The sequence below is a fragment of the Muscardinus avellanarius genome, assembly GCF_963383645.1.
Source record: "Muscardinus avellanarius genome assembly, chromosome: 16".
In the NCBI taxonomy this organism is placed as follows: domain Eukaryota; kingdom Metazoa; phylum Chordata; class Mammalia; order Rodentia; family Gliridae; genus Muscardinus; species Muscardinus avellanarius.
This window is the reverse complement of record NC_137802.1, coordinates 16,318,594-16,343,766: the sequence shown is the minus strand read 5'-3', so window position 1 is coordinate 16,343,766 and position 25,173 is coordinate 16,318,594. Positions and strand designations below refer to the sequence as shown.

Sequence of the window (25,173 nt, the reverse complement as noted above, 5' to 3'; positions counted from 1 at the left end):
ACGGTGCTCACTAATGCTGAGACTGGCTTTAAACCTCTGATTCGCCTGTCGCAGTCTCCCAAGTACTGCTATGACAGACTTGTGCCAATGCACCCAGCTCGTGATAGCTGTTTAAACAAGAGTAGTGGGAATGGGAGTGGATGAGGGAACGGAGCACCTGAGTCTTTTATTAGAGTCCAGAGTCCGGCATGGAACCTGAATGGCAATGAAGGTGAATGGTCAGGAGCGGCCTGGGACACCTGGTACTCAGAGCTTCCTGTGCCGTGAAGCAGGCACACCAGGTTTCAAGCTCCCTGCACAGATCTGGGCAAGAAGTCAGAGGCTCAGAAGGAAAAGAACACTTACTTTCCAAAACCCATTTTTATTACTGTACAAAAAGCACATGCTTCCCTCCCTGTTTGCCCCCCCCCCCCACTGTACATGTTGTGCAGACATGGAGAGACCAGAAGGCCTTTGTCCTGCGCCCTGCCCAGGTCCTTCCCGGCATCCCGACACACCCACAGCTCGGCAGGCGGGACTGGGGGGCCCGGCTCACACGTACTCCTTGGCAGAGTTGGGCTTAGGGTAGGAGCGGGGTGCTCCCCGGTACACGGCTTTGCTCTCTCGCCCAGGACAGGAGGAGGAGAGCAGTGCGCCTCCCAGGAGGACTAGAGCTGACCCTGCCCAGCCAATAAAGATGGCAGAGCCAAACTCATACCTGTGGAGAGAAAGGAAGGGGTCAGACCCCTGGCTGCCCTGCCTTTTCCCTGCCCCAGGAACCCGAGTTTGCAGGACCCCAGACTTACTTGACATTCACAGGTGTCAAGGGGTTATAAAAGTCTGTGATGATCTGATGGCCGTACCAGGAGCATGCTATCAAGGCAGCAAGACCTAAGGAGGGAAGGAGCATTCCGATTTTGTGAGCACGCACGCGCACCCTCCTCGCCCTCCCCACATGGAGAAGCGGCGAGCCCACGGCTCACCTGCCACGATGAAGACTATGCCCCCCGTCATGGCTATACGGGCCTTCTTGACTTTGTCGTCTCCCCCACAATTCGTGCACTTCATGCCCATCACGGCCACAAACATGGCCAGGAAGCCCAGCACCAGGGATATCACCATTAGGGCTCTAGTGGCCTGGAGAGCCGCTGAGAAGAAAGGACGCAGTCATTGCTAGCAACCCTCAGAGGGCTGCAGCCCCGAGCTGCGGGCCGCACCTACTACCCCGGCCCCTGCGCCTAGCCGCATCCCGCCCAGGCTGGGGCCCCTTGGGTGGCCAAGGCGCCGGCGGGCGCCCGCCAGCAGGTTCCCGCCCCTCCGGCCCGCGGCCTTCCCCTCCTGCCCCGCCCTCTTCGCAGAACCCGCCCGAGGCGCCTGGGTTTCGACGAAACCGTCCAGGTAGGGGGAAGGGTGAGAGGGGGCGACCGGCGCCTCGGCGCAGGCCCTACATCCCGGCCCGCATCCCAGCTCTGGCATCCCAGCTCTGGCATCCCAGCTCAGGCCCCGCTATCGCGGCCACGGGGTTCTGTGGCTTGGGCTAATCGGCAGATAAGATTAGGGCTGCAGGCGGAGGCTGGAGTCTTAACAAACTGCAAGGCTCGCGGCCGTCGTCGGCGCGGCCTCTGCTCCGCTCTGCGCCTCCTTTTGTCCGAAAGAAAAGGGCGGGAGGAGACCGAGGCCGCTGCCTGCCCAGGGCGGCGGGGGAAGGGACGACTCCCGCCCGGGGCCCACTTCCCCACACCAGACCCAGACCCAGACCCCACTGGGGGTGCGGCGGCCGGGCTGCCCGTCCACGCGCCGCCCCTCTGCGCCCAGGGCTCCCGGCCCCCGCGTGCGCCCCGTCGGGCCGCCGTCTTACCCGACAGCGAGAGCACCGAGTCGTAGCTCTTGCAGCTCATCAGGCCGGTGCTCTGCGTGACGCAGTCCATCCACAGCCCCTTGTACATGGCCTGGGCCGTGATGATGTTGTCGCCGGCGTAGGAGCTCATCTGCCACTGCGGGATGGCGGTGCTGGCCACCAGGCCCACCCAGCCCAGGATGGCCATGGAAAAACCCAGCAGCTGCAGGCCCGAGTTGGCCATTTCCGCCCTCAGGAAGGACCGGGCGCCGGCGGGCGACCCTACCGTCAGCCGAAATGGGGGGCAGCCCCACCAGAGGCTGCTGGGGGCGGAGTGTTTAGTCACCCAAAGAGAGGAGGAAGTTTGGGGCCGGGCGAGCGCGAATCTTCTGGTCCCCGAGGTAAGCGCAAGTCGACCTCAGAGGACCACGGTCTCCCGCGGCGGGGCAGGCTGACCCGAAGCCTGGCTCCAGACAGAAGCCCCCCCAGGCCCGGCGGAGCTCCGCGGCTCGGGGACGCGGCCCGACAGAGGTGGAGGGGCCGCTGGGCCGCTCCGAGAGCTCCGGCCCTGCGGGGACGCGCGCTCAGCCGCCAGGTGCAGGCGGACAGGTGCGGCGCACCTGAGCTTATGTAGGGCGTCGGGGGGCGGGGCGGGCCGGGGGCCGCGGAGGGCGACCTGACGTCACCGAGGGACACTCACCTGAACCGGAAGTCCTGGCCCCCACCCCTCGGGGCGCAGGTGAAGAGGAAGAAACCTGAGCGCCCGGGTCACGCCCTTTCTCCTCCCGCCCGGCTTTAACCGCTGCTGGGGGAGGCGGCCGCTCCGGGGAGGCCCAGCCCGGCCAGCCCCCTCCCCCCGGCCCCCCGGGGCCCCCTCCCCGCCGCCGGCAGGTGCACGCGGGAGCCGCAGAGCCACAGCTAGGGGACGCCCTGCAGCGGCGCGGCGCCGCCCTTTCGCCCGCAGTCTCCGCCCCGGGCTCTGGGTCCAGTCCTACTTTCGCCTCCACCCTCCGCGCTGCTTTTCTGCGGCCCCCACCCCAGCGGATCCCACCTTCGGGGGCCCTGGGCCGAAGCCGGAGAGTGGCGCCCGCCCCCGACGACACCGCCCGCCCCGCTGCCCTGCACGCCCGCGCCCTGGGCCAGGCATCTGGGCCGGCTCCCCACAGCCCCGCCACCCCGGGGCCGGGGCCAGTCCCAGACCTGCTCAGTGCCCGGGCCGCCACGACCGGCCAGGCCGAGCCCGAGGCGCGGGGTGCGCGAGGCCGAGCGCAGAGTCGAGGCCCCCCCTCGCTCCCTCCCGGGAACCTGCACAAGCCCACCCTGCCGTCCGCTCGCCTCCAGCCCCGCGCTCTCCGCCTCCCTGGACCCGGGGCGCGTTGGTTTCTGGCTCTCCGGCCTCCGAGGCCATCTTCATCCTTCCTCACGTCCCTGCTCACTCCCAAGCCTTGTCCAAGCCTCTTCCAGGCACCCGCTCGCTCCCTCCTTGGACCGCGTCCCGCCTTTTGCAGGATTTCGGAGCTCTCTATCCACTGTCCCCGTTACTCCACCGTCGTACCCAACCTCCAGCCCAGCGGGGCCAGCAATAAACACCTCGAATCCTCCTTTCCACCTTCCCAGGCGCGGGCCACTGCCTCGCCCGCCGCCTGTTCCTGCCCGTTCCTCCCAGTCTACCTGTCCTCCAGCCTCCTGGCGCCTCTACGCTCACAGGGCTCTCCACCTCCTGCTCCCAATTCCATTTTCCTCGCTCCATTTTCTTTTCTTTTGCAGTCCTGGGGTACAGGGGCATTCTATCTCGGAAATACATACCCAGCCCTATTTTTATTCTTTTTTGAAACAGGGTCTCACTGAATTGCAAAGGGTTTCACTAAGTACCTGAGACTGACCGCGAACCGGTGATCCTCCTGTCTCAGCCTCCCACGCGGTGGGATTACAAGCGTGTGCCACCATGCCCGGCTCACCCCTGGCTCTTTTAACCTCTTTCACTCTTCTCATCTGCATTATTCCTTCTCAGACATTTCTCTAAATTATTCCTTGATTTGTTCAGTAAACATATTAAAGGACCCTTCATAGCTGGGCATGGTAGGACTTAACCTGTAATCCCAGTATTTAGGAGACTGAAACAGGTTCAAGACTATCCTCAGCAATTTAGCAGAGCCTTCAGCAATTTAACAAGACTCTGTTTCAAAACAAAAATTGCCAGGCATGGTGGTGCATGTTTGTAATCCCAGCATTCGGGAAGCTGAGACAGAAGGATCGTGGTTCGAGGACAGCCTCAGCTCCTTACTGAGGCCCTTTGCAAATCAGTGAGACCCTGTTTCAAAAAAATAAAGAATAAAAAATAGGACTTGGCTGGAGATGTAGCTCAGAGGTAGAATTCTCCTGGGTTCCATCTCCAGTACAGTAAAAATAAATAAATAATAAAAAGAAGCTGGGCATGGTGGTGCATAATTGTAATCCCAGCATTTGAGAGGTTGAGACCTGAGGATTGTGGTTCGCGGACAGCCTCAGCTACTTAGTGAGGCCCTCTGCAACTTAGTGAGACCCTGTTTCAAAATAAAGAAAACAAAATACACTGGGCATGGTGGCGCATGCTTGTAATCCCCCCGCCCCCCGCTTGGGAGGCAGAGACAGGAGGATCACTCAGGTTCGAAACCAGCCGCGCTGGGAGTGTAGCCTGGAGGTTGGAAGGGCTTCCAGGAATCCCAGTACCACAAAATAAATAAATAAATAAGAATATAAAATACGACAGGATGTGTAGCTCAGAGGTCAAATGCCCCTGGGTTCCATCCCCAACCCACACACACAAAAAAATTAATTAATTAATAATAAAAAGGGCTGGGATATAGTTTAGAGATAGAATGCCCCTGGGTTCAATCCCTAGTAGCACAACATACACCAAAAAACCATACTGCTCATGTTAGGCTTGTTACCAGCTTTTGTATGAAATGCAGAATTTAGCCAGATGTGGTAGTGCACACCTGTATCCCAGTACTTAGGCTGAGACAGGAGATGACAGGTTTGAGGCCAGTCTCAGGAACTTAATGAAGCCAGGCATGGTGGCACACACTTGTAATCCCAGTACTTGTAATCCCAGCATTTGGGAAGCTGAGACAGGAGGATGGCAGTTCACAGATTACCTCAACTACTTAGTGAGGCCCTTTGCAACTCAGTGAGACCCGGTTTCAAAATAAAGAATAAAAAGTAGAGCAGAGGGTGTAGCTCAGAGGTTGAAGCCCCTGAGTTCCATCCCCAGACCCGAAAATAAATAAAAATCAAGTAGAGTCTCTAGCTGGGCATGGTGGCACATGCCTATATCCCCAGTACTTAAAAAGGCTGACACAGGAGGATCACTTAGTAAGACTCTGTTTCAAAATAAATTAAAAAATAGAGCCGGGCGTGGTGGCGCACGCTTGTAATCCCCATGCTTGGGAGGCTGAGACAGGAGGATCGCACAGGTTCGAAGCCAGTCTCAGCTACTTAGTGAGGTTCTTAGCAACTTAGTGAGACCCTGTTTCCAAATAAAATATAAAAAAGGTCTGGGAGAATAGCCCAGAGGTAGAAAGCCCCTGGGTTCCACCCCCCACACACACACACAAAATAAATAAATAAATAAGCCGGGCGTGGTGGCGCACGCTTGTAATCCCTATGCTTGGGAGGCGGAGACAACAGGATCTCTCTGGCCAGCCACGCTGGTTTAAGAGACTCTGTTTCCAAATAAAAAGTATAAAATAGAGCCGGGTGTGGTGGCGCACGCTTGTAATCCTCACACTTGGGAGGATGAGACAGGAGGATCGCACAGGTTGAAAACCAGCCTCAGCTACTTAGTATAGCCCAGAAGTAGAAAGCCTCTGGGTTCCACCCCTAGTACCACCAAAAAAAAAAAAAAAAAAAAAAATAGGTCTGAGAGTGTAGCCCAAAGGTAGAAGGGCTTCCAGGAACCCCAGTACCACCAAAATATAAACAAATAAATAACAAATAAATAAATAAATATAATAAAAAATTTAAAAATAGGGCTGGGGGTGTAGCTCAGAGGTCGAATGCCCCTGGGTTTCATCCCCAGACCCACACACAAAAAAAGGTAGAATGCCTCAGAGTTCAATCTCCAGTATCAATAAAGTAAAATAGAAAATAATATAAAATAAGCCAGGTGTGGTGGCGCACGCTTGTAATCCCAGAAAATAATATAAAATAAGCCAGGTGTGGTGGCGCACGCTTGTAATCCCAGCATTTGGGAGGCTGAGAGCAGAGGTTCCTGGACAGCCTCAGCTATTTAGTGAGGCCCTCTGCAACTCAGTGAGACCCTATTTCAAAATAAGAGCCGGGCGTGGTGGCGCACACTTGTAATCCCCACGCATGGGAGGCTGAGATAGGAGGATCACACAGGTTCAAAGCCAGCTTCAGCTGCTTAGTGAGGCTCACAGCAACCTAGTGAGACCCTGTTTCCAAATAAAATATAAAATAGGTCTGGGAGCAGCCGGGCATGGTGGTGCACGCTTGTAATCCCTGCTCTTGGGAGGCTGAGACAGGAGGACCACACAGGCTTGAAGCCAGCCTCGGCTACTTAGTGAGGCTCTCAGCAACTTAGTGAAACCCTGTTTCCATATAAAATATAAAATGGGTCTGGGAGTATAGCCTGGAGGTAGAAAGCCTTTGGGTTCCACCCCCAGTACCACCAAAAAAAAAAAATAGGTCTGAGAGTATAACCCAGAGGCAAAAAAAAAAGTCCCTAGGTTCTACTCCCAGTACCACACACACACACACACACACACACACACACACACAAAGTGTCAAAATAAAGAATAAAAAATAGGGTTGGAGGTATAGACCGGAGCTAGAATGTCCCTGGGTTCCTTCCCTAGTACCGCAAAAATAAAATAAATAAATAAATAAGTAAGTAAGTAATAGGGGCTGGGGGTGTAGCTCAGAGGTAGAATACCCTGGGTTCCATCCCCAGTACCTATCTCTTTCTCTCTCTCTTCTCTCCCTCTCTCCTCTCTCTCTCTCTCTCTCTCTCTCTCTCTCTCTCTCTCTCTCTCTCTCTCTCTCTCGTGCACGTGTGCTTTACCATGGTTTGCCTAGTTCTGAGCCTCAGCCAAGCTGACTTTGTTTTCCTGAGATGTACTGCTGATAGCCCGTCCCACTAAAGCACCCTGTTCTCTCTGCCTGGGTACTCTTTTCCATGTATCCCACCCACCTCCTTCCTCCCGGCTGACCACCCCATCCTTCAGCTCTCAGCTCAAATCTCACTCCCCTGGAGCCCGGCCTGCCTGCCCCACCCACACTGAGTCAGCTCTGCTCCGCGCTCCCGATCTATCTGTACGTGTACCTCAAAGTGTTTAGCATGGTCTGAAAGTGTTTCCTCTGTGTGCTTATTGATTCCATGTCAGTCTCCCCTTTGTACTAAAAATTCCAAGAGATTAGAGATGGTCTGGCTTTTATCGCCAATGACTATTTGATAGAGGAATAAATGTATGCTAATAAGTAATATTTTCATCCACCGTCCAACAAATATTTTCTGAATGCCTTATACCGTGTTGAACGCTCTACTTGAGCCCAGGGAGACCACAGGGAACAAACCAAATATAGACACGGCTCCTGCGGCTTATTTTCTAGGCGGAAGCAGGCAATAAAAACATAAAATGGTAATGTTTGGAAGGCAATGAAATGGAGTAATGTAACGAGGCGGGTCCAATCTGGAGAGAGGTCAGGGAGACTTTCTAAGGAAGTGACTGTGAAATAGCGAGCCAGAGGCTGGGCGTGGAGGCGCAGATTGTAATTCCCGCACTTGGGAGGCTGAGACAGGAGGATCGCGCAGGTTCGAAGCCAGCCTCAGCTACTTAGTGAGGCTCTCAGCAACTTAGTGAGACCCTGTTTCCAAATAAAGTATAAAATAGGTCTGGGAGTATAGCGAGGAGGTAGAAAAGCTCCTGGGTTCCACCCCCAGTAACACACACACTCACAAATAGTGAGCCAGCCAAGAGGGGACCATGTCACAGGCAGAGGGGACACCAAGCACAGCCAAGCATGGTGCCGCACGCTTGTGATCCTACTATTTGGGGGGGGGGTGAGACAGGAGGGTCGCAGTTCGCAGCCAGCCTCAGAAATTTAGGAAGGCAACCCCAACTTAGTGAGACCCTACCCTGCTTCAAGATAAAGAATAAAAACTAGGTCTGGAGGTGAAGCTCAGAGGAAAAATGCCCCTGTGTTCAATCTCCAGTATTACACACACACACACACACAAAGTGCAAAAACCCTGTGTCAATTGCTCCTTTGAAACCTGTAGTTAAAATAAGACTTCTTAAGCCAGACATGGTGGTGCACACTTGTAATCCCAGCATTTGGGAGTCTGAGACAGGAGGATCACAGTTCGCGGGCAGCCTCAGCTACTTAGTGAGGCCCTTTGCAACTCAGTGAAACCCTGTTTCAAAATAAAGAATAAAAAAATAGGGCTGAGGTTGTCGCTGGGAGGTAGAATGTCCCTGGGTTCCATCCCCAGTACCGCAAAAAATATAAATAAATAAATTAATTAAAATAAAATAGGACTTCTTAGCAGGGTGTGGTGGCACAGCCAGTAATCTCAGTACTGGGGAGGCTAAGACAGGAGGATTGCATATTCAAGGTCAGCCTCAGCTACTTAGTATGACTTTTTTTTTTAAGGAAGAAGAAACACTGTCATTTATTTATTTGTTTGTTGGTTTATTGCAGTGCTGGGAATTTAACCTAGGACCTGGTGCATGCTAGGCTAGTGCTCTACTATTCAGCCACACCCCCAACCCATGACCCTGTTTCAAAATAAAAAATAAAATAGCGCTGAGTGTGTAGCTCAGAGGTAGAACGCCTCTGGGTTCCATCCCCAGAACAGGGAAAAGAAAAAAAAAAAAAAAAAAGAAGAGGGCTACTAGGGAAACATATCCTCCAGACAACCAGGTGTCGGTACCATCCAGAATAGGAACATTCAGAGGAGAAACTGTGCATGGTTGTCTAGAGGTCACAGTGGAAGGAAAACGCACCTCGGTATGGGAATGGCAGATGATAATACTTTGAGGTAAACAGCAAGGTATTTGAACCCAACCAACCTGTTTGTTTCTATGAACAAATGTTTTAAAAATCTGATATATAAATGAACTTAGAAAACCTGCCGGACTTTTTTGTTTGTTTGGTTGGTCGGTTTTTGGTTTTGTTTTTGTCTTTTTGGGGTACTGAAGATGGCTTTCTACCTCCAGCCTACACTCCGTGACTTTTTTTTTTTTTTTTTTTTTTTTTTTGCGGGTCTGGGGCTGGAACCCAGAGGCATTTGACCTCCGACATACAACCCCTGCCCAATTTTTTTATTCTTTATTTTGAAACCGGGTCTCACTGAGTTGTAGAGGGCCTCACTAAGTAGCTGAGGCTGTCCGCGAACCGTGATCCTCAGGTCTCAGCCTCCCGAATGCTGGGATTACAAGCGTGTGCCACCACACCTGGCCCCTCCCTGACCCTTTAATATTTTATTTGGAAACAGGGTCTCACTAAGTTGCTGAGAGCCTCAGTAGCTGAGGCTGGCCTTGAACCTGTGGTCCTCCTGTCTCAGCCTCCCAAGTGCAGAGATTACAAAAATGTGCCACCACACCTGGCTTTTTTTTTTTTCTTTTTGTGGTGCTGGCAATGGAACCCAGGGCTTCATACCTTGCAGGCTCTACCACTGAGCTACACCTCAGGCCTGCAATATCATTTTAACATTATTTAAATATTATTTAAAAGGCACAAAGCTGAGCAAAGTGGTACACACCTGTAACCCCAGAAATTGGGAGGCTCAGAAAGGAGGAGCCTTTCTGAAATTCTCAAATTCAAAGCCAGCTGCAGCAATTTATATTTTTTTCTTTTTTCTTGGTACTGGGGATTGAACCCAGGGGCATTCTACCTCCAAGCTATACCCTCAACACTATTTTTTTTAAAAGGCAGGGTATCCCTAAGTTATTGCACACTGGTATGAAACCTGCAGTCCTCCTGTCTCAGCCTCCCTGAGATTACAGGTGTGGGCCACCACGCCTGGCTCAGCTGCAGCAATTTAGTGGGACCCTTAGCAACTTAGAGAGACTCTCTTTCAAAATTAAAAAATTAAAAAATAGGGTTGGGGTACTTGGGAGGCTGAGACAGGAGGATCTGGGTTCATGGCCACCCTCAGCTACTTAGTGAAGCCCTCTGTAACTTAGTGAGACCCTGTTTCAAAATAAAGAATAAGCCAGGCATTGTGGCGCACTCTTGTAATCCCAGCATTTGGGAGGCTGAGACAGGAGGATCCGGGTTTGCCAGCAGCCTCAGCTACTTAGTGAGGTACTTTGCAACTCAGTGAGACCCTTTTTCCAAATAAAGAATTAAAAAATAGGAGCTGGGGGTGCAGCTCAGAGGTAGGATGTCCCTGGGTTCCATCCCCAGTACTGAAAAACAAAAACAAAAACAAAACAAAACAAAAACAAAAACAAAAATAAAGAATAAGCGAATAAGCCAGATGCGGTGACACACTTGTAATCCCAGAACACGGGAGGCTGAGACCAGAGGATCACAGTTCGCAGACAGCCTCAACTACTTAATGAGGCCCTCCACAACCTAGTGAGACCCTGTTTCAAGATAAAGAATAAAAAATTGGGCAGGGGGTATAGCTCTGAGGTTGAATGCCCCTGGATTTCATCCCCAGACCCAAAAAACACAAAAACAAAAACAAGGACTTCTGGGAAGATGGCAACAGAGAAAAGCAGGGCTTACGAGCGCCGGTAACAACCAATCTCTATTACTACAAAATCAGCGCCTTTCATAGTCAGAAAACACCATCAGCAGAGAAACAAAAAATGTAATTACAAGGGACAGAGAAAAAGAGGGCTGGAAAAACAAGACACAGAAAGAAACCAGATCGCAGTGCTGCGGCTGGAGCTGTGGCGCAGAGCGGCGGGCGCCATTTTCCCTTGCTGCACCAGACCCCAGAGAGGAGGGGGACTCAGAATGGAGCTCAGAGACACAGAGGAGACACGCCGGCCTCACTCCCGAGGACGCGGCAGCAGCACCTTACTGCCGGTGGCAGCGGTAAATTCACCGGACGGCACCAGACCAACGCACTCAACAGCCCACCAGGCTCCAGAGAGGAGTGGCGGACAGCAAGCCAAGGTGAGCCGCTGCGGATCAGCTGGGCGGAATTCGGCAGATTTTTTGGCGCAGGGAGCATCTAAAGCTCCCAGGGGCCGGGCTCAGCACACCCTGCAGGGACTCAGAGCGGAGCGCAAAACCAGAGAAGAAATACACCAGCCTCACGGCCGAGGGCGTGGCAACGGCGCCATATTGCCACCGGCAGCAGCAGCAGCGAATTCACCGAGTCCACTACAGCTCCATCGGTGCACTCAACAACAGTGAGTCAAATTGCGGCCCCTAGAGAAGAAATCCCAGTACAGCACCCCCAGGGACTTGACCCAGTGGGGGAGTGGCGGTGGCAGAGATATCACACCATAGGAGAACGCCCAACCTGGCACCCACCATGGTCTAAAGCAGCCTCGATTGACTCCCTGGGTCTGAGACTCTGCCATACAACCTAGTAAAGGAGTAGTGGGAACTGAGATACCACAGACTCAAGATCCAGAGCACCTTAAGTGAAGTCATAGTGACCCAAGGGAAGAACCCAGAGAAGGCACAAACTTCCGAAATCATGGCAAAGAGGAATAACAATGGAGCAATGAATGCCCAAACCCCACAACATCAGAACCTGATAAAACAGAAATTCAGAGATTTCTAGAAGATCAAATCAAGAAAATAACTGTAGAAATAATAGAGGTGTTTCGAAAAGAATCCAGAGAGAGCCAGAAAGAGATAAAGGATGCAATTAATGAAGTAGAATCCTCAATTCAAAGTACTAACAACCGATTAGACCACATGGAGAAGAGAATCTCGCTCTTAGAAGATGATCAGTCCAAAAATGAACGCATAGTTTCTAAATTAGAAAAAAAAATCTGACAGCAGGAATCTGACATTGAAGAAATATGGGCCCATTTTAAGAGAGCTAACTTAAGAATAATTGAAATAGAGGAGGGAAAAGAAAGTGAAACCAAAGGGATCAACAATCTCTTCAAGGAAGTAATAGCAGAAAATTTTCCAAACATAGAGCAAGAGGTCGATACACAGGTCCAGGAAACTTATAGAATCCCCTTTAGACAGGATCGGAGAAGAGGATCCCCACGCCACATAATTGTCAAAATGACCAATGTGGAAGCCAAGCAGAGAATCTTAAAGGCAACAAAAGCAAAGGGCCAAGTGACATTCAGAGGCAAACCAATTAGAATCACTCCAGACTTCCCAAACCAAGTCATGAGAGCCAGAAGGGCTTGGAGTAACATATTCCAAACTCTGAAAGAAAACAACTTCCAGCCAAAAATTTCCTACCCAGCAAAACTTTCTATCAAATTAGATGGAGAAATAAGAAGCTTCCACGACAAACAGAAACTGAAGGAATTTATGTCTTCAAAACCAGCACTAGAGAAAATACTCAAAGAGATTAACTACAAAGAAGAATTAGGTAACACACCCGAACCAGAGGAACAAGATTTTCCATCCAACAGACAACTAAGATTGGTTATCTGTGGAGATTCATTATTTAGGTTAGTCTTTTACCTATCTCTAAATTGTATTGTTTGCTTTTATTTTTGCTAATTTTTAGGATTTCTATTTGAAATATTAATATACCTTCAGATATAGCATTTGGAAATATTTTATCCCATTCTTTTTTTTTTTTTTTTTTTTTTGCAGGTCTGGGGAAGGAACCCAGGGGCATTTGACCTCTGAGCTACACCCCTTGCCCTATTTTTTATTCTTTATTTTGAAACCTGGTCTCACTGAGTTGCAGAGGGCCTCACTAAGTAGCTGAGGCTGTCCGCGAACCACGATCCTCCAGGTCTCAGCCTCCCGAATGCTGGGATTACAAGCGTGTGCCACCATGCCCGGCTCTATTTTATCCCATTCTATCAGTAACTTTTAACTCTGTTTACATTGTCTTTGGATATACAATATTTTTTTAATTTTTAGGGAGTTTGTTTACTCTTCTGTTGCCTGTGCCATTGAAATCATATCCAAGAAATCACTGCCAATTTCAATGTTGTGAGGTTTTATGACCCAGATTTTCTTCTAAAAGTTTATAGTCTTAAGATTTATATTTAGGTCTTTTATCTATTTTGAGTTAGTATTTGTATATGGTGTTAGGTAAGGGTCCAATTTTATTCTTTTTAATGTAATTATTATTTTTCAACAATACTTAGTTAAAAGATTATTATTTCCTCCACCAAATGTTTGTGGAAACCTTGTCAAAAATAACTTGACAATATATGGAAGAATTTATCTATAGGCTTTTATTTAACTCCAATGGTTTATATATCTGCCTTTAGAACAGTACTACACTGTTTCAATTATTGTAGCTTTATATGGTTTGAAATCAGAAAATATACATCTTCTAGCTTTGTTATTTTTCAAGATTGTTCTGGGTATCTAGAGTCCATATTCCTCATTAAGATAGATTTTTTTCTGAAAAATAAATAAATAAATGTATGATAGTTTCACAAAAAAAGAAAAAAAATTATCTGGTAAGAAAGAAAACAAAAAGAAATATTGAAATGTTATCTTTAAGTCATCAAAAGCTTGGTATCAGACAAATGAAACTGTTCTGTGAGATTATCATTGTTAATTTTGGATAAATTGCTATAATACTAGATGTCAACCACTAAGCCAAGCATAGGAAGAAGGGATGGGGAGGGGACGGGGTGGGGATTGGGTAGGGGCTAATTGGGCGATGTGTGCATGTATGTCTACAAAAAGGTGTTTTTTTTTATCCCATTATGATGTATGAATACAGTGCACCAATAATAAAAATAAATTTAAAACAACAACAACAACAAAAACAGCTGGGCCGGGTGGCACACACTTGTAATCCCCATGCTTGGAGGCTGAGACAGGAGGATTGCACAGGTTTGAAGCCAGCCTCAGCTACTTTGTAAGGCTCTCAGCAACTTAGTGAGACCCTGTTTCCAAATAAAATATTTTATAAAAATAGGTCTGGGAGTATAGCCCCGAGGTAGAAAGCCCCTTGGTTCCACCTCCTTTACCAAGAAGAAAGAAAGAAAGAAAGAAAGAAAGAAAGAAAGAAAGAAAAAGAAAGAAAGAGAGGAAGGAAGGAAAGAGAGGAAGAAGAAAGAAAGAAAGGAAGGAAGGAATAAAGAAAGGAAGGAAAAAAGAAAGAAATAATAAGCCAGGCATGGTGACACACACTTATAATCCCAGCATTTGGGAGGCTGAGTCAGGAAGGTCTCAGTTTACAGACAGCCTCAGCTACTTAGTGAGGCCCTTTGCAACTCAGTGAGACCCTGTTTCAAAATAAAAAGAATAAAAAATAGGCCTGGGAGTGTATCTCAGAGGTAGAATGCCCCTAGGTTCAATCCCCAGTACCTCAGAGGGGATGGGGGGGGATAAACATCTGGGCATGGTGGCTCACAGTTGTAATCCCAGCATTGGGAGGCTGAGACAGGAGAATAATTGTTCGCAGCCAGACTCACCTACTTAGTGAGGCCCTTTGCAACTAAGTGAGACCCTGCTTAAAAACAAAGAATAAAAAAATAGAGCTGGGGGTGTAGCTCGAAGGTTTCCTAGCACCACAAAAATAAATAAATAAATAAATAAATAAATAAATAAATAAATAAATAATATGTTGAGGGTATAGTGAGATAGAATGCTTACGGGTCCAATCCCCAGTACCATACACACACATACACAAAATATTGTGAACCCACTTGTATGAATAGAGATACAAAAATTCTAATAAAATATTACTTCTTTTTTTTCTTTTTTTGGTGGTACTGGGGTTCCTGGAAGCCCTTCTACCTCCGGGCTACGCTCCCAGACCTATTTTATATTTTTGAAACAGGGTCTCTTACGCCAGCGTGGCTGGCTTCGAACCTGTGCGATCCTCCTGTCTCAGCCTCCCAAGCGCGGGGATTACAAGCGTGCGCCACCACGCCCGGCCTAATAAAATATTACTTCTAAAAGTGCATTTTAATATACTTCAAATAAGGATCATTTATCTCAGGAATGTGTTTCAATATTACAAAATCTAACATTATAATTCATCAATAAAGAAAACTCATTTGGCTACCTCTATCAATAATTTTGTGTGTGGGGGGGTACTGGGGGTGGAACCCGGGGGCTTTCTACCTCCGGGCTACACTCCCAGACCTATTTAATATATTTTTGGAAACAGGGTCTCACTATGTTGCTGAGAGCCTCACTAAGTAACTGAGGCTGGCTTTGAACCTGTGCGATCCCCCTATCTCAGCCTCCCAAGCGCTGGGATTACAAGTGTGTGCCACCACACCTGGGTTATTCTGTGTGTGTGTGTGTGTGTGTGTGTGTGTGTGTGTGTGTGTGTGGTGCTGGGGGTGGAACCCAAAGGCTTTTCTACCTTCAGGCTATACTCCCAAACCTAGTTTATATTTTATTTGGAAACAGGGTCTCAATAAATTGCTAAGAGCCTCACTAAGTAGCTGAGGCTGGCTTTGAACCTGTGCGATCCTCCTGTCTTAGCCTCCCAAGTATTGGGATTACAAGCATATGCCAGTACGCCCAGCTTTTCTTTATTTTGAAACAGGGTCTCACTGAGTTGCAAAGGGCCTCACTAAGTAATACCTAAGGAAGCCTGCCAACCTGAGATCCTCCTATCTCAGCCTCCCAAGTACTGGGATTACAAGCATGTGCCACCACACCCGTCCTCTATCAATCATTTTTTTTTGAGGGGGGTCTGGGGATGGAACCCAGGGGCATTCGACCTCCGAGCTACACCCCCTGTCCTGTTTTTTTTTATTATTTATTTGTTTTTATTTTTTTATTTTTCTGGTGGCAATGGGTTCCTGGAAGCCCTTCTATCTCCGGGCTACACTCCCAGACCTATTTGTACATTTTTTTAAAATTTGGTAACAGGGTCTCCTAAACCAGCGCGTGCGGCTGGCTTCGAACCTGCGCGATCCTCCTGTCTCAGCCTCCCGAATGCTGGGATTACAAGCGTGCGCCACCACGCCTGGTTCTCTATCAATAATTTAAAAAAGCATTTGATAAGCTTTGCTGTCTGCTTATGATAACAGCTCCTAGCAAACAAAGATTAGAAAGGAAATTCATATACTTAGTAAATAACTCTTTTATGACTGGGAAGAGAACAGAGGTATCCACATTTTTTTTTTCCTACTGGGAATGAAACCCAAAGGCTTTCTACCTCCGGGCTATACTCCCAGACCTATTGTATATTTTATTTGGAAACAGGGTCTCACTAAGTTGCTGAGAGCCTCACTAAGTAGCTGAGGCTGGCTTCAAACCTGCGCGATCCTCCTGTCTCAGCCTCACAAGCGCGGGGATTACAAGCGTGCGCCACCACGCCCGGCTTACTTTATTTTATTTTATTTTATTTTATTTTTTTGTAGTGGAGGGATCAAACTCAGAACCTCAGTCTTGCACTACTCTGCCTGGAGCTATAAATGGCCCCAGGATGTCTACTGTTTCCACTCTTGTTGGACAAAGTCCTGGAGGTTTTGTTTTGTTTTTTATTTTTTCAGTACTGGGGATGGAACCCAGGGGCATTCTACCTCCGAGCTACACCCCCAATCCTATTTTTTAGTCTTTATTTTGAAACAGAGTCTCACTGAATTGCAGAGGGTCTCACTAAAGAATAGCTGAGGCTGTCTGTGAACCAAAATTCTCCTGTCTCAGCCTCCCAAATGCTGAGATTACAAGCATGCGCCACCACGCCCAGCTGGTCCTGGAGGTTTTGCTCAATACTACAAGGAAGTAAATAAAATACGTACTTCAGAGGTCAGCAGTGACAAAATCCAACTGGCTGTTTTGCAGATAACATGATCATCTACTTATAAAATCCAAAATAGAGCAGATGTGGTGGCGCACGCTTGTAATCCCAGTACTTGGGAGGCTGAGACAGAAGGATACGAGGTTCAAGAGCAGCCTCAGCTAGTTAGTGAGGCCTTTTGGAATTTAGTGAGATCCTGTTTCAAAATAAAGAATAATATATATGGCTGAGAGTGTAGCTTGGAAGTAGAATGCCCATAGGTTCAATCCTCAGTTTTGAAAAAATCATCATCATCATCATCATCATCATCATCATCTAGGTGTGGTGATACATGCCAGTAATACCAGCACTTAGCATGACCCTATTTCAAAATAAAAAATAAAACAGGGCTGAGGATATAGTTTAGAGGTAAAATGCTCCTGGGTTCAATTCTCAGTATAATAAACAAACAAACAAAAACCCCAAACGTTTGGGAGTGCAGCTCTTCAGAAAATAAATAAATAAATACATAAATAAATACATAAAAGGCTGGGCGTGGTGGCACATGCCTGTAATCCCTGCGCTTGGGAGGCTGAGACAGGAGGATCGCACAGGTTCGAAGCCAGCCTCAGCTACTGAGTGAGGCGCTCAGCAACTTAGTGATGAGGAGGTAGAAAGGAAGTAGGCAGATAGGGAAAAGGCCTTGGTAGAAAAAACTTAATTTCCTGAGGGGTAAGAGGCCAAGGTTCAGAGATAAGAAGGACTAAAGCTTCACAAAGCCATCATTTACTAATCAACAAACCCAGGAGACATCACTGGAGCAAATCTGACACTTCTGAAAGGAGACTCTTCAAAGGACTTGCAAATACCTTATGCAAATTCTGAGAGCTGCTTCCCAGAATTCCCAAAATCCCATACTCACCACAACCAAAAGAGGACATGCAGACATCTGCAAAATCCCTAGCGCAACCACCAAATTGGTTTTTTTCCCTCTTGGTGACCCTCTCCCATTTGGGGGAGCTTTTCTTTCCTGCAGGTTGCGTTAGCCTTGAGAGAAAGCAGAGTGCAATTGAGGGCACATGCCCCGGGCTACACTCGGGTAGTGACCTGAAGGCCTCAGCTGGACATCAAGGCTGACCAGGGCCCCTAGGAGTGACCTGCACCTCTTTTCTGGCAGATCGCGTGGGCCCTGGGAGAAAGTAGTTTGCAATTGACGGCACTTGCCTTGGCCACACTCGGGTAGTGACCTGAAGGCAGCTACTGGACACCAGAGCCCCGATAGCCCCTTTGGGATGTTCTGCCAAATGCGGGGATTACAAGTGTGCACCACCATGCCCGGTTTAGTGAGAACCTGTTTCAAAATTAAAAATAGGGCTGGAGTGTAGCACAGAGACTCAGAGGTAGAATATCCCTGGGTTCAATCCCCAGTACCACACACGAATATAATAATTAATAATAATAATAATAATAATAATAATAATAATAGGCAGCAGTAGCAGCCGAGCATGATGGCGCACACTTGTAATCCCAGTTATTTGGGGAGCTGACACAGGAGGATCTCTGGTTCGAGGACCGCCTCAGCAAGTAGTGAGCCTCTCATCAACCTTGCAAGACCCTGTTTCCAAATAAGAAATAAAACTGGTTTGGGTGTGTGGTTCAGAGGTAGAAAGCCTCTGGGTTCAATTTTCAGTACCATTAAAAAAAAATAACATTCAATTTGTATCCGTAACAAAAGTATTAAGCATTTAGGAATTAAGTAGTCATAAAATCACTCCTTGATTATTGTTAAACTTATCAGTGGAAGGGTTTTGTTGTTCTGCTTTTATTTTTATTTTTTATTTTTATTTATTTATTTTGCAGCACTGGGGATGGAACTCAGGGGCATTCTGCCTCTGAGCTATACCCCCTACCCTATTTTTTAGTCCTTTTTTTTTTTTTTTTTTTGGTGGTACTGGGGTTCCTGGAAGACCTTCTACCTCCAGGCTACACTCCCAGACCTATTTTTGCATTTTTATTTGGAAACAGGGTCTCCTAAGCCAGCGCGCGGAGCTAGCTTCGAACCTGCGCGATCCTCCTGTCTCTGCCTCCCAAGCGTGGGGATTACAAGCGTGCGCCACCACGCCCTGCTAGTCCTTCTTTTAACAGGGTCTCATTGAGTTGCAAAGGGCCTCACTAAGTAGTTGAGGCTGGTGCCCGAGAAGTCATCCTCCTGTGTCAGCTTCCTGAATGCTGGGATTACAAGCTTGTGCCACCACACCCAGCCATTTTCTAGATATTTTCTAAGGAAATAAAGGCATATGTCTATGAAAAAACTTCTACGGGCATTCTCTCTCTCTTTTTTTTTTTTTGCGGGTCTGGGGATGGAACTCAGGAGCATTCGACCTCCAAGCTAAACCCCCTGCTCTATTTTTTATTCTTTATTTTGAAACTGATTTCACTGAGTTGCAAAGGGCCTCACTAAGTATCTGAGGCTGTCCATCCTCCGGTCTCAGCCTCCCAAATGCTGGGATTACAAGTGTGCACACCATGCCTGGCTTCTACAGGCATTTTCTTGAAGTTTTTTTTTTTTTTCTTTTTTCTTTTTTTTGTGGTTCTGGGGATGGAACCCAGGGGCATTTGACCTCCGAGCTACACCCTCTGTCCTATTTTTTATTCTTTATTTTTGAAACCGGGTCTCACTAAATTGCAGAGGTCCTCACTAAGTAGCTGAGGCTGTCAGCGAACCGTGATCCTCCTATCTCAGCCCCCCCGAATGCTGGGGATTACAAGCATGTGTCACCACGCCCAAACTTTTTTTTTTTTTTTTTTTTAGCAGTGCTGAGTATGGAACCCAGGGGCCTTCTACCTCTCTGGGTTATCCTCCCAGACCTATTTTATATTTTATTTAGAAACAGGGTCTCACTAAGTTGCTGAGAGCCTCACTAAGTACCTGAGGCTGGCTTCGAACCTGTGCGATCCTCCTGTCTCAGCTTCTGAAGTACTGAGATTACAAGAGTGCGCTGCCACGCCTGACTTGAAGGTTTATTTGTAATAAGCCCAAACTGGAAAAAAATCATATGTTAATGAACAGGTGAATGGATAAACAAATGGATATATTAATAGAATAAAATATTATTTCATATAATATAATATTATATTATATTATATTACAGTAATATAATAATATAGAATATAGAAAATATTATATTCATATAAGAGAATTAAAAAAAAACTAGGTATGGTAGCATATTTTTATAATCCCAGCATTTAGGAGGCTGAGACAGGAGGATCTGGATTCGCAGACATCCTCAACTACTTAGTGAGACCCTTGGCAACTTAGTGAGATCATTTCAAAATAAAGAATAGCCTGGCGTGGTGGCGCACGCTTGTAATCCCCGCGCTTGGGAGGCAGAGACAGGAGGATCGCGCAGGTTCAAAGCCAGCCGCGCGTGCTGGCTTAGGAGACCCTGTTTCCAAATAAAAATGTAAAAATAGGTCTGGGAGTGTAGCCCGGAGATAGAAGGACTTCCAGGAACCCCAGTACCACCAAAAATAAATAAATAAAAATAAAGAATAAAAAAATGAAGCCAGGAGTGGTGGCACACACTTGTAATCCCAGCATTTGGGAGGCTAAGACTGGAGAATCGTGGTTCTCGGACAGTCTCAGCTACTTAGGCCCTTTGCAACTCAGTGAGACCCTGTTTCAAAACAAAGAAGGAAAAATAGGGCAGAGGGTGAATATAGCTTGGAGGTAGAATGCCCCTGCGTTCCATCCCCAGACCAGCAAAAAATAAAAATAAAAAATTGCAAGCCGGAGCTGGGCGTGGTGGCCACGCTTGTAATTCCAGCATTTTGGAGGCTGAGACAGGAGGATAGTGGTTCACAGCCAGCCTCAGATACTTAGTGAGGCCCCTTTAAACTCAGTGAGACCCTTTTCAAATTAAAGAATTAAAAATAGGGCTGGGGGTGGGGCTCTGAGGTAGATTGTCCCTGGGTTCAATCCCCAATTCTGCAAAAAAAAAAAAAAAAAAAAAAAAGCCAGGCGTGGTGGTGCATGCTTGTAATCCCTGCACTTGGGGGACAGAAGGATCGCGCAGGTTCGAAGTCAGCCGCGCTGGCTTAAGAGACCCTATTTCCAAATAAAAATATAAAATAGGTCTGGGAGTGTAGCCTGGAGGTAGAAGGGTTTCCAGGAACCTGAGTACCACAAAGAAAGAAAGAAAGAAAGAAAGAAAGAAAGAAAGAAAGAAAGAAAGAAAGAAAGAAAGAAAGGAGGGAGGGAGGGAGGGAGGGAGGGAGGGAGGGAGGGAGGGAGGGAGGAAGGGAGGGAGGGAGGAGAAAAAAGAACGCATAACATATACAAATTCCAGAAGTTAAGGAGCCCAGCCAGGCGTGGTGGGGTGCACTTGAAATCCCAGCATTTGTGAGGCGGAAGATGGCGGCTCTCAGACAGGAGGATCCAGGTTCGCAGACGGCCTCAGCTACTTAGTGAGACCCTTGGCAACTTAGTGAGATCATTTCAAAATAAAGAATAAAAAAAATGGACAGCCAGAAGATTGCGGTTCTCAGCTATTAGCAAGGCCATTCACAACTCAGCGTGGTTGTGCACTTTTGTAATCCCAGCACTTGGGAGGCTGAGACAGGAGGATCGCGCAGGTTTGAAGCCGGCCCCAGCTGGCTTAAGAGACCCTGTTTCCAAATAAAAAAAAATATAAAATAGGTCTGGGAGTGTAGCCCAGAGGTAGAAGGTCCCTGGGTTTCATTGCCAGTACCATAAAAAAGAAGAGGAAGAAGAAGAAGAAGAAGGAGGAGGAGGAGGAGGAGGAGGGAAGGGGGAAGGGGGAAGGGGGAAGGGGGAAGGGAAAGAAAAGAAAAGAAAAGAAAAGAAAAAAATAGGGCTGGGGGTGTATTTTGAAGGTAGAATGCCCCTGGGTTCCATCCCCAGTACTGCAAAAAAATTTTTAAACAATAAAAAAAAATTAAAAAGTGAATGATCCAGATAAAAACGAGTGCATTCTGTCTGATTTCCTTTGCATTGTGTGTGTGTGGGGGGGGGGGCGGAGAAGTACTGGAGATTGAACCCAGAGACATTCTACCTTTGAGCTGCACCCTCAGCTCGATTTTATTTATTTGAAAACGGTCTCACTAGGTTGATGAGTCTCACTACTTGCTGAGGCTGTCATCGAATTTACGATCCTCCTGTCTTAGCCTACTACAAGTACTACTAAGTACAGGCATGGCCACCACGCCTGGCTCATTTCAATCTTTTTTTTTTTTTTTTTTTTTTTTTTGCAGTACTGGGATTACAAGCGTGCGCCATCCTCAAACCAGGATCCTCTTGTCTCAGCCTCCCAAATGAGGGAATTACAAGCGTGCGCCACCATGCCTGGCTCTATGAATATTATATTATTCACAGTCACTGTCTTTTGTGTGTGTGTGTGTGCTACTAGGGGTGGAACCCAGAGGCTTTCTACCTCCGGACTATACTCCCAGAACTTTTTTTAAATATATATGTTTTTTATTTGGAAATAGGGTCTCACTAAGTTGCTGAGAGCCTCACTAAGTAGCTGAGGCTGGCTTCGAACCTGTGCGATCCTCCTGTCTCAGCCTCCCAAGCGGGGGGATTACAAGCGTGCACCACCACACCCGACCACAGTCACTGTCTTTAAAACCTAAGATGTAGATACTATTATTATCTCCCTTCTCACTTTACAGATGAGGTAAATAAAGTACAAAGAGCTTAGGTAACTTTCCAAAGGACACAAATTAGTATGTAACAGCTGGGGCTCAGCTTAGGGCTCAGCTTAGTTTAGGCCCAGAGTTATACTTTTTTTTTTTTTTTGCTGTAGTGAAGATTGAACCCAGGGGAATTCTACCTCTGAGCAATATCTTCAGCCCTATTTTTTGGTCTTTATTTATTTATTTATTTTGGTGGTACTGGGGGTGGAACCCAGAGGCTTTCTACCTCTGGGCTATACTCCCAGACCTTTTTTACATTTTATTTGGAAACAGGGTCTCACTAAGTTGCTGAGAGCCTCACTAAGTAGCTGAGGCTGGCTTCGAACCTGTGCGATCCTCCTGTCTCAGCCTCCCAAGTACTGGGATTACAAGCGTGCGCCACCATGCCCTGCTCTTTCTTTATTTTTGGATACTGGAGATTGAACCCAGGGCATTACCTCCGAGTTATGCTCCTAGCATGATTTCATTTTTATTTAGAAACAAGCCGGGTGTCTTGCTAGGTTGATGAGAGGCTCACCACTTGTTGAGGCTCTTCTCGAACCTTCCATCCTCCTATCTCAGCCTCTCAAGTACTAGAATTACAGGCGTGGGTCACAAGGCAAGGCTACCATCATCCTCTTAAGGGTGGGCCTGTGGGTGAAGCTGACCAAGAGGATACGGTGTGGCAGGGCTCTCCTACACTGCTGAGGGCCATTGAGACTGGGTCAGGCATTCTGAGGAGGAAGTTGGCAGTACTTAGTCAAATTAGGCATAAGAACACACTATGACTCAGCAGTTCTGCTTCTGAGGATAGTTATAAATATAGACAGAGTCATAGACATAGTCACAGACACGGCCATCTCTTCCAAAGATTTCCCAGGAGTCGCGTATGAAAATGTTCATTGCATCAGATGTGGTAGGTCATGCTTGTAGTACTAGTCCTGGGAAGACTGAGACAGGAGGATCACAGGTTTGAGGACATCCACGAAACTTAGTGAGGCCCTCGGCAACTTAGTGAGACCCTGTTTCAAAATAAAACACAGAAAAATGACTGGGAGTGTTGAGCCAGGCGTGGTGGCGCACGCTTGTAATCCTAGCATTCGGGAGGCTGAAACCGGAGGATCGTGGTTCGCGGACAGCCTCAGCTACTTAGGCCCTCTACAATTTAGGGAGACCCTGTTTCAAAATAAAGAATAAAAATAGGGCAGGGGATGTGGTTTGGAGGTCAAATGCCCCTGGGTTCCATCCCCAGACCCCCCCACACACAAAAAGGACTGGGAGTGTAGTTCAGAAGTAAGTAGACCACCCCTGGATTCAATCTGCAGCACCAAAAAATAAAAAATAAATACTTCAGGTGTGGTGGGACACACTTGTAATTTTAGTATTTGGGAGGCTGAGACAGGATGGGACCCAAGGGCATTCTATCTCCGAGCTACATTCCCAGTCCTATTTTTTTATTCTTCCTTTTGAAACAGGGTCTCACTGAGTTGCAAAGGGCCTCACTAAGTAGCTGGAGGCTGACCATGAACCATGATCCTCCTATCTCAGCTTCCCGATGCTGGGATTACAAGCGTGCGCCACCAGGCCCAGCTTTTGATTTTTTTTTTAATAGTTTAATGTATTTTAATAGCAAACTTACAGGAACAGCACAAAAGACAGACAACATTAAAAACATGTACTTGCATGTTAGAAAAGTATAGTGAATGGATGGAATCTACTATATGATAAAAATGCTACAGACATCATTTAGTTGCCGTCAATAAGAAATTTACTTGTTTTAACAAAAATCCAAATGCTGGTATTGTCCAGAAAAATTTAACAGGTTTATTTATAATTGTTATAAAGTTGAACCGCTCAAACTTGTTCACTGAAACATTGTGACTTGCATTAATGCTTTACATCCCCGCGTTTATATTAAAAATTCACACACAAATGAAAATGGAAAAACTGCCAATACCTGATTTCTGTCCCCTATTTTTCCACTCCCAATCATATACTTAGGAACCTTTTGACCCCATGGGGAAAAAAATATCTAACGTTCAGAACTACCAATAACAGGAAGAAAAGGAAAAAAAATTTTTTTTTGAGAATGAAATGTTTCCCACCATAGTGGATTCTTAAACACGTTCTCCACGTATGCGGCGTGCCAGCTGGATGTCTTTTGGCATGATGGTTACACGTTTGGCATGGATAGCACACAGGTTGGTGTCTTCAAAAAGGCCAACCAGATACGCCTCACTGGCCTCCTGCAAAGCACCAATAGCTGCTCTCTGGAAACGCAGATCTGTTTGAAGTCCTGAGCAATTTCTCGCACCAGAAGTTGGAAGGGGAGTTTGCGAATCAGAAGTTCGGTGGACTTCATTTAACGTCTAATTTCACGCGGTGCCACAGTACCAGGCTGTAACGATGAGGTTTCTTCACCCCTCCAGTAGAGGGCGCACTCTTTCCAGCCGCTTTTGTAGCCAGTTGTTTCTGGGGTGCTTTACCACCAGTCGATTTGCCGGCGGTCGGCTTAGTACAAGCCATGGTATAATGATCTCCTTACTTACCCCCTTCTCCTTCGGCTGGAGCTCGGCGAGCGAGAGGCGGCGCTGGCGTTGGAGAGCGATGGCGGCGCGACGGCGGCTGCGAACACTTGATTTTTTTTTTTTTAATTCAACTCTGATCTATCCACAAAGGCTCCTGGCCTCAGGACAAATCCCCATCTCCTTAATCAGGAGCACTGGCTGGCATGAGAAGTCAGCCTAGAGACTATATCTGCATTGTTTTCCTATTCGTACCCTCAGCTCCAGCCCTGTTAGAAGGAGAAGTGATTGAAAGATGAACAGTCTAG

The 25,173-nt window shown here is 47.5% G+C and overlaps 1 protein-coding gene and 1 pseudogene across 2 annotated transcripts; both read right to left on the bottom strand.

The window, feature by feature from the left end:
• Window positions 1-531: 531 nt before the first annotated feature.
• On the bottom strand, window positions 532-2,060 carry CLDN7 (claudin 7; the record flags this gene model as incomplete). Its single annotated transcript, XM_080713133.1, has 4 exons — window positions 532-697; window positions 786-870; window positions 963-1,127; window positions 1,838-2,060. The coding sequence occupies 4 exons, from the start codon at window positions 2,058-2,060 to the stop codon at window positions 532-534; spliced, it is 639 nt and encodes a 212-aa protein (XP_080569259.1).
• Window positions 2,061-24,457: 22,397 nt separating this feature from the next.
• Window positions 24,458-24,866, bottom strand: LOC308275594 (histone H3.3A-like; annotated as a pseudogene). The gene has a single exon. The product of its transcript is annotated as a histone H3.3A-like (transcript).
• Between the last annotated feature and the right edge of the window lie 307 nt (window positions 24,867-25,173).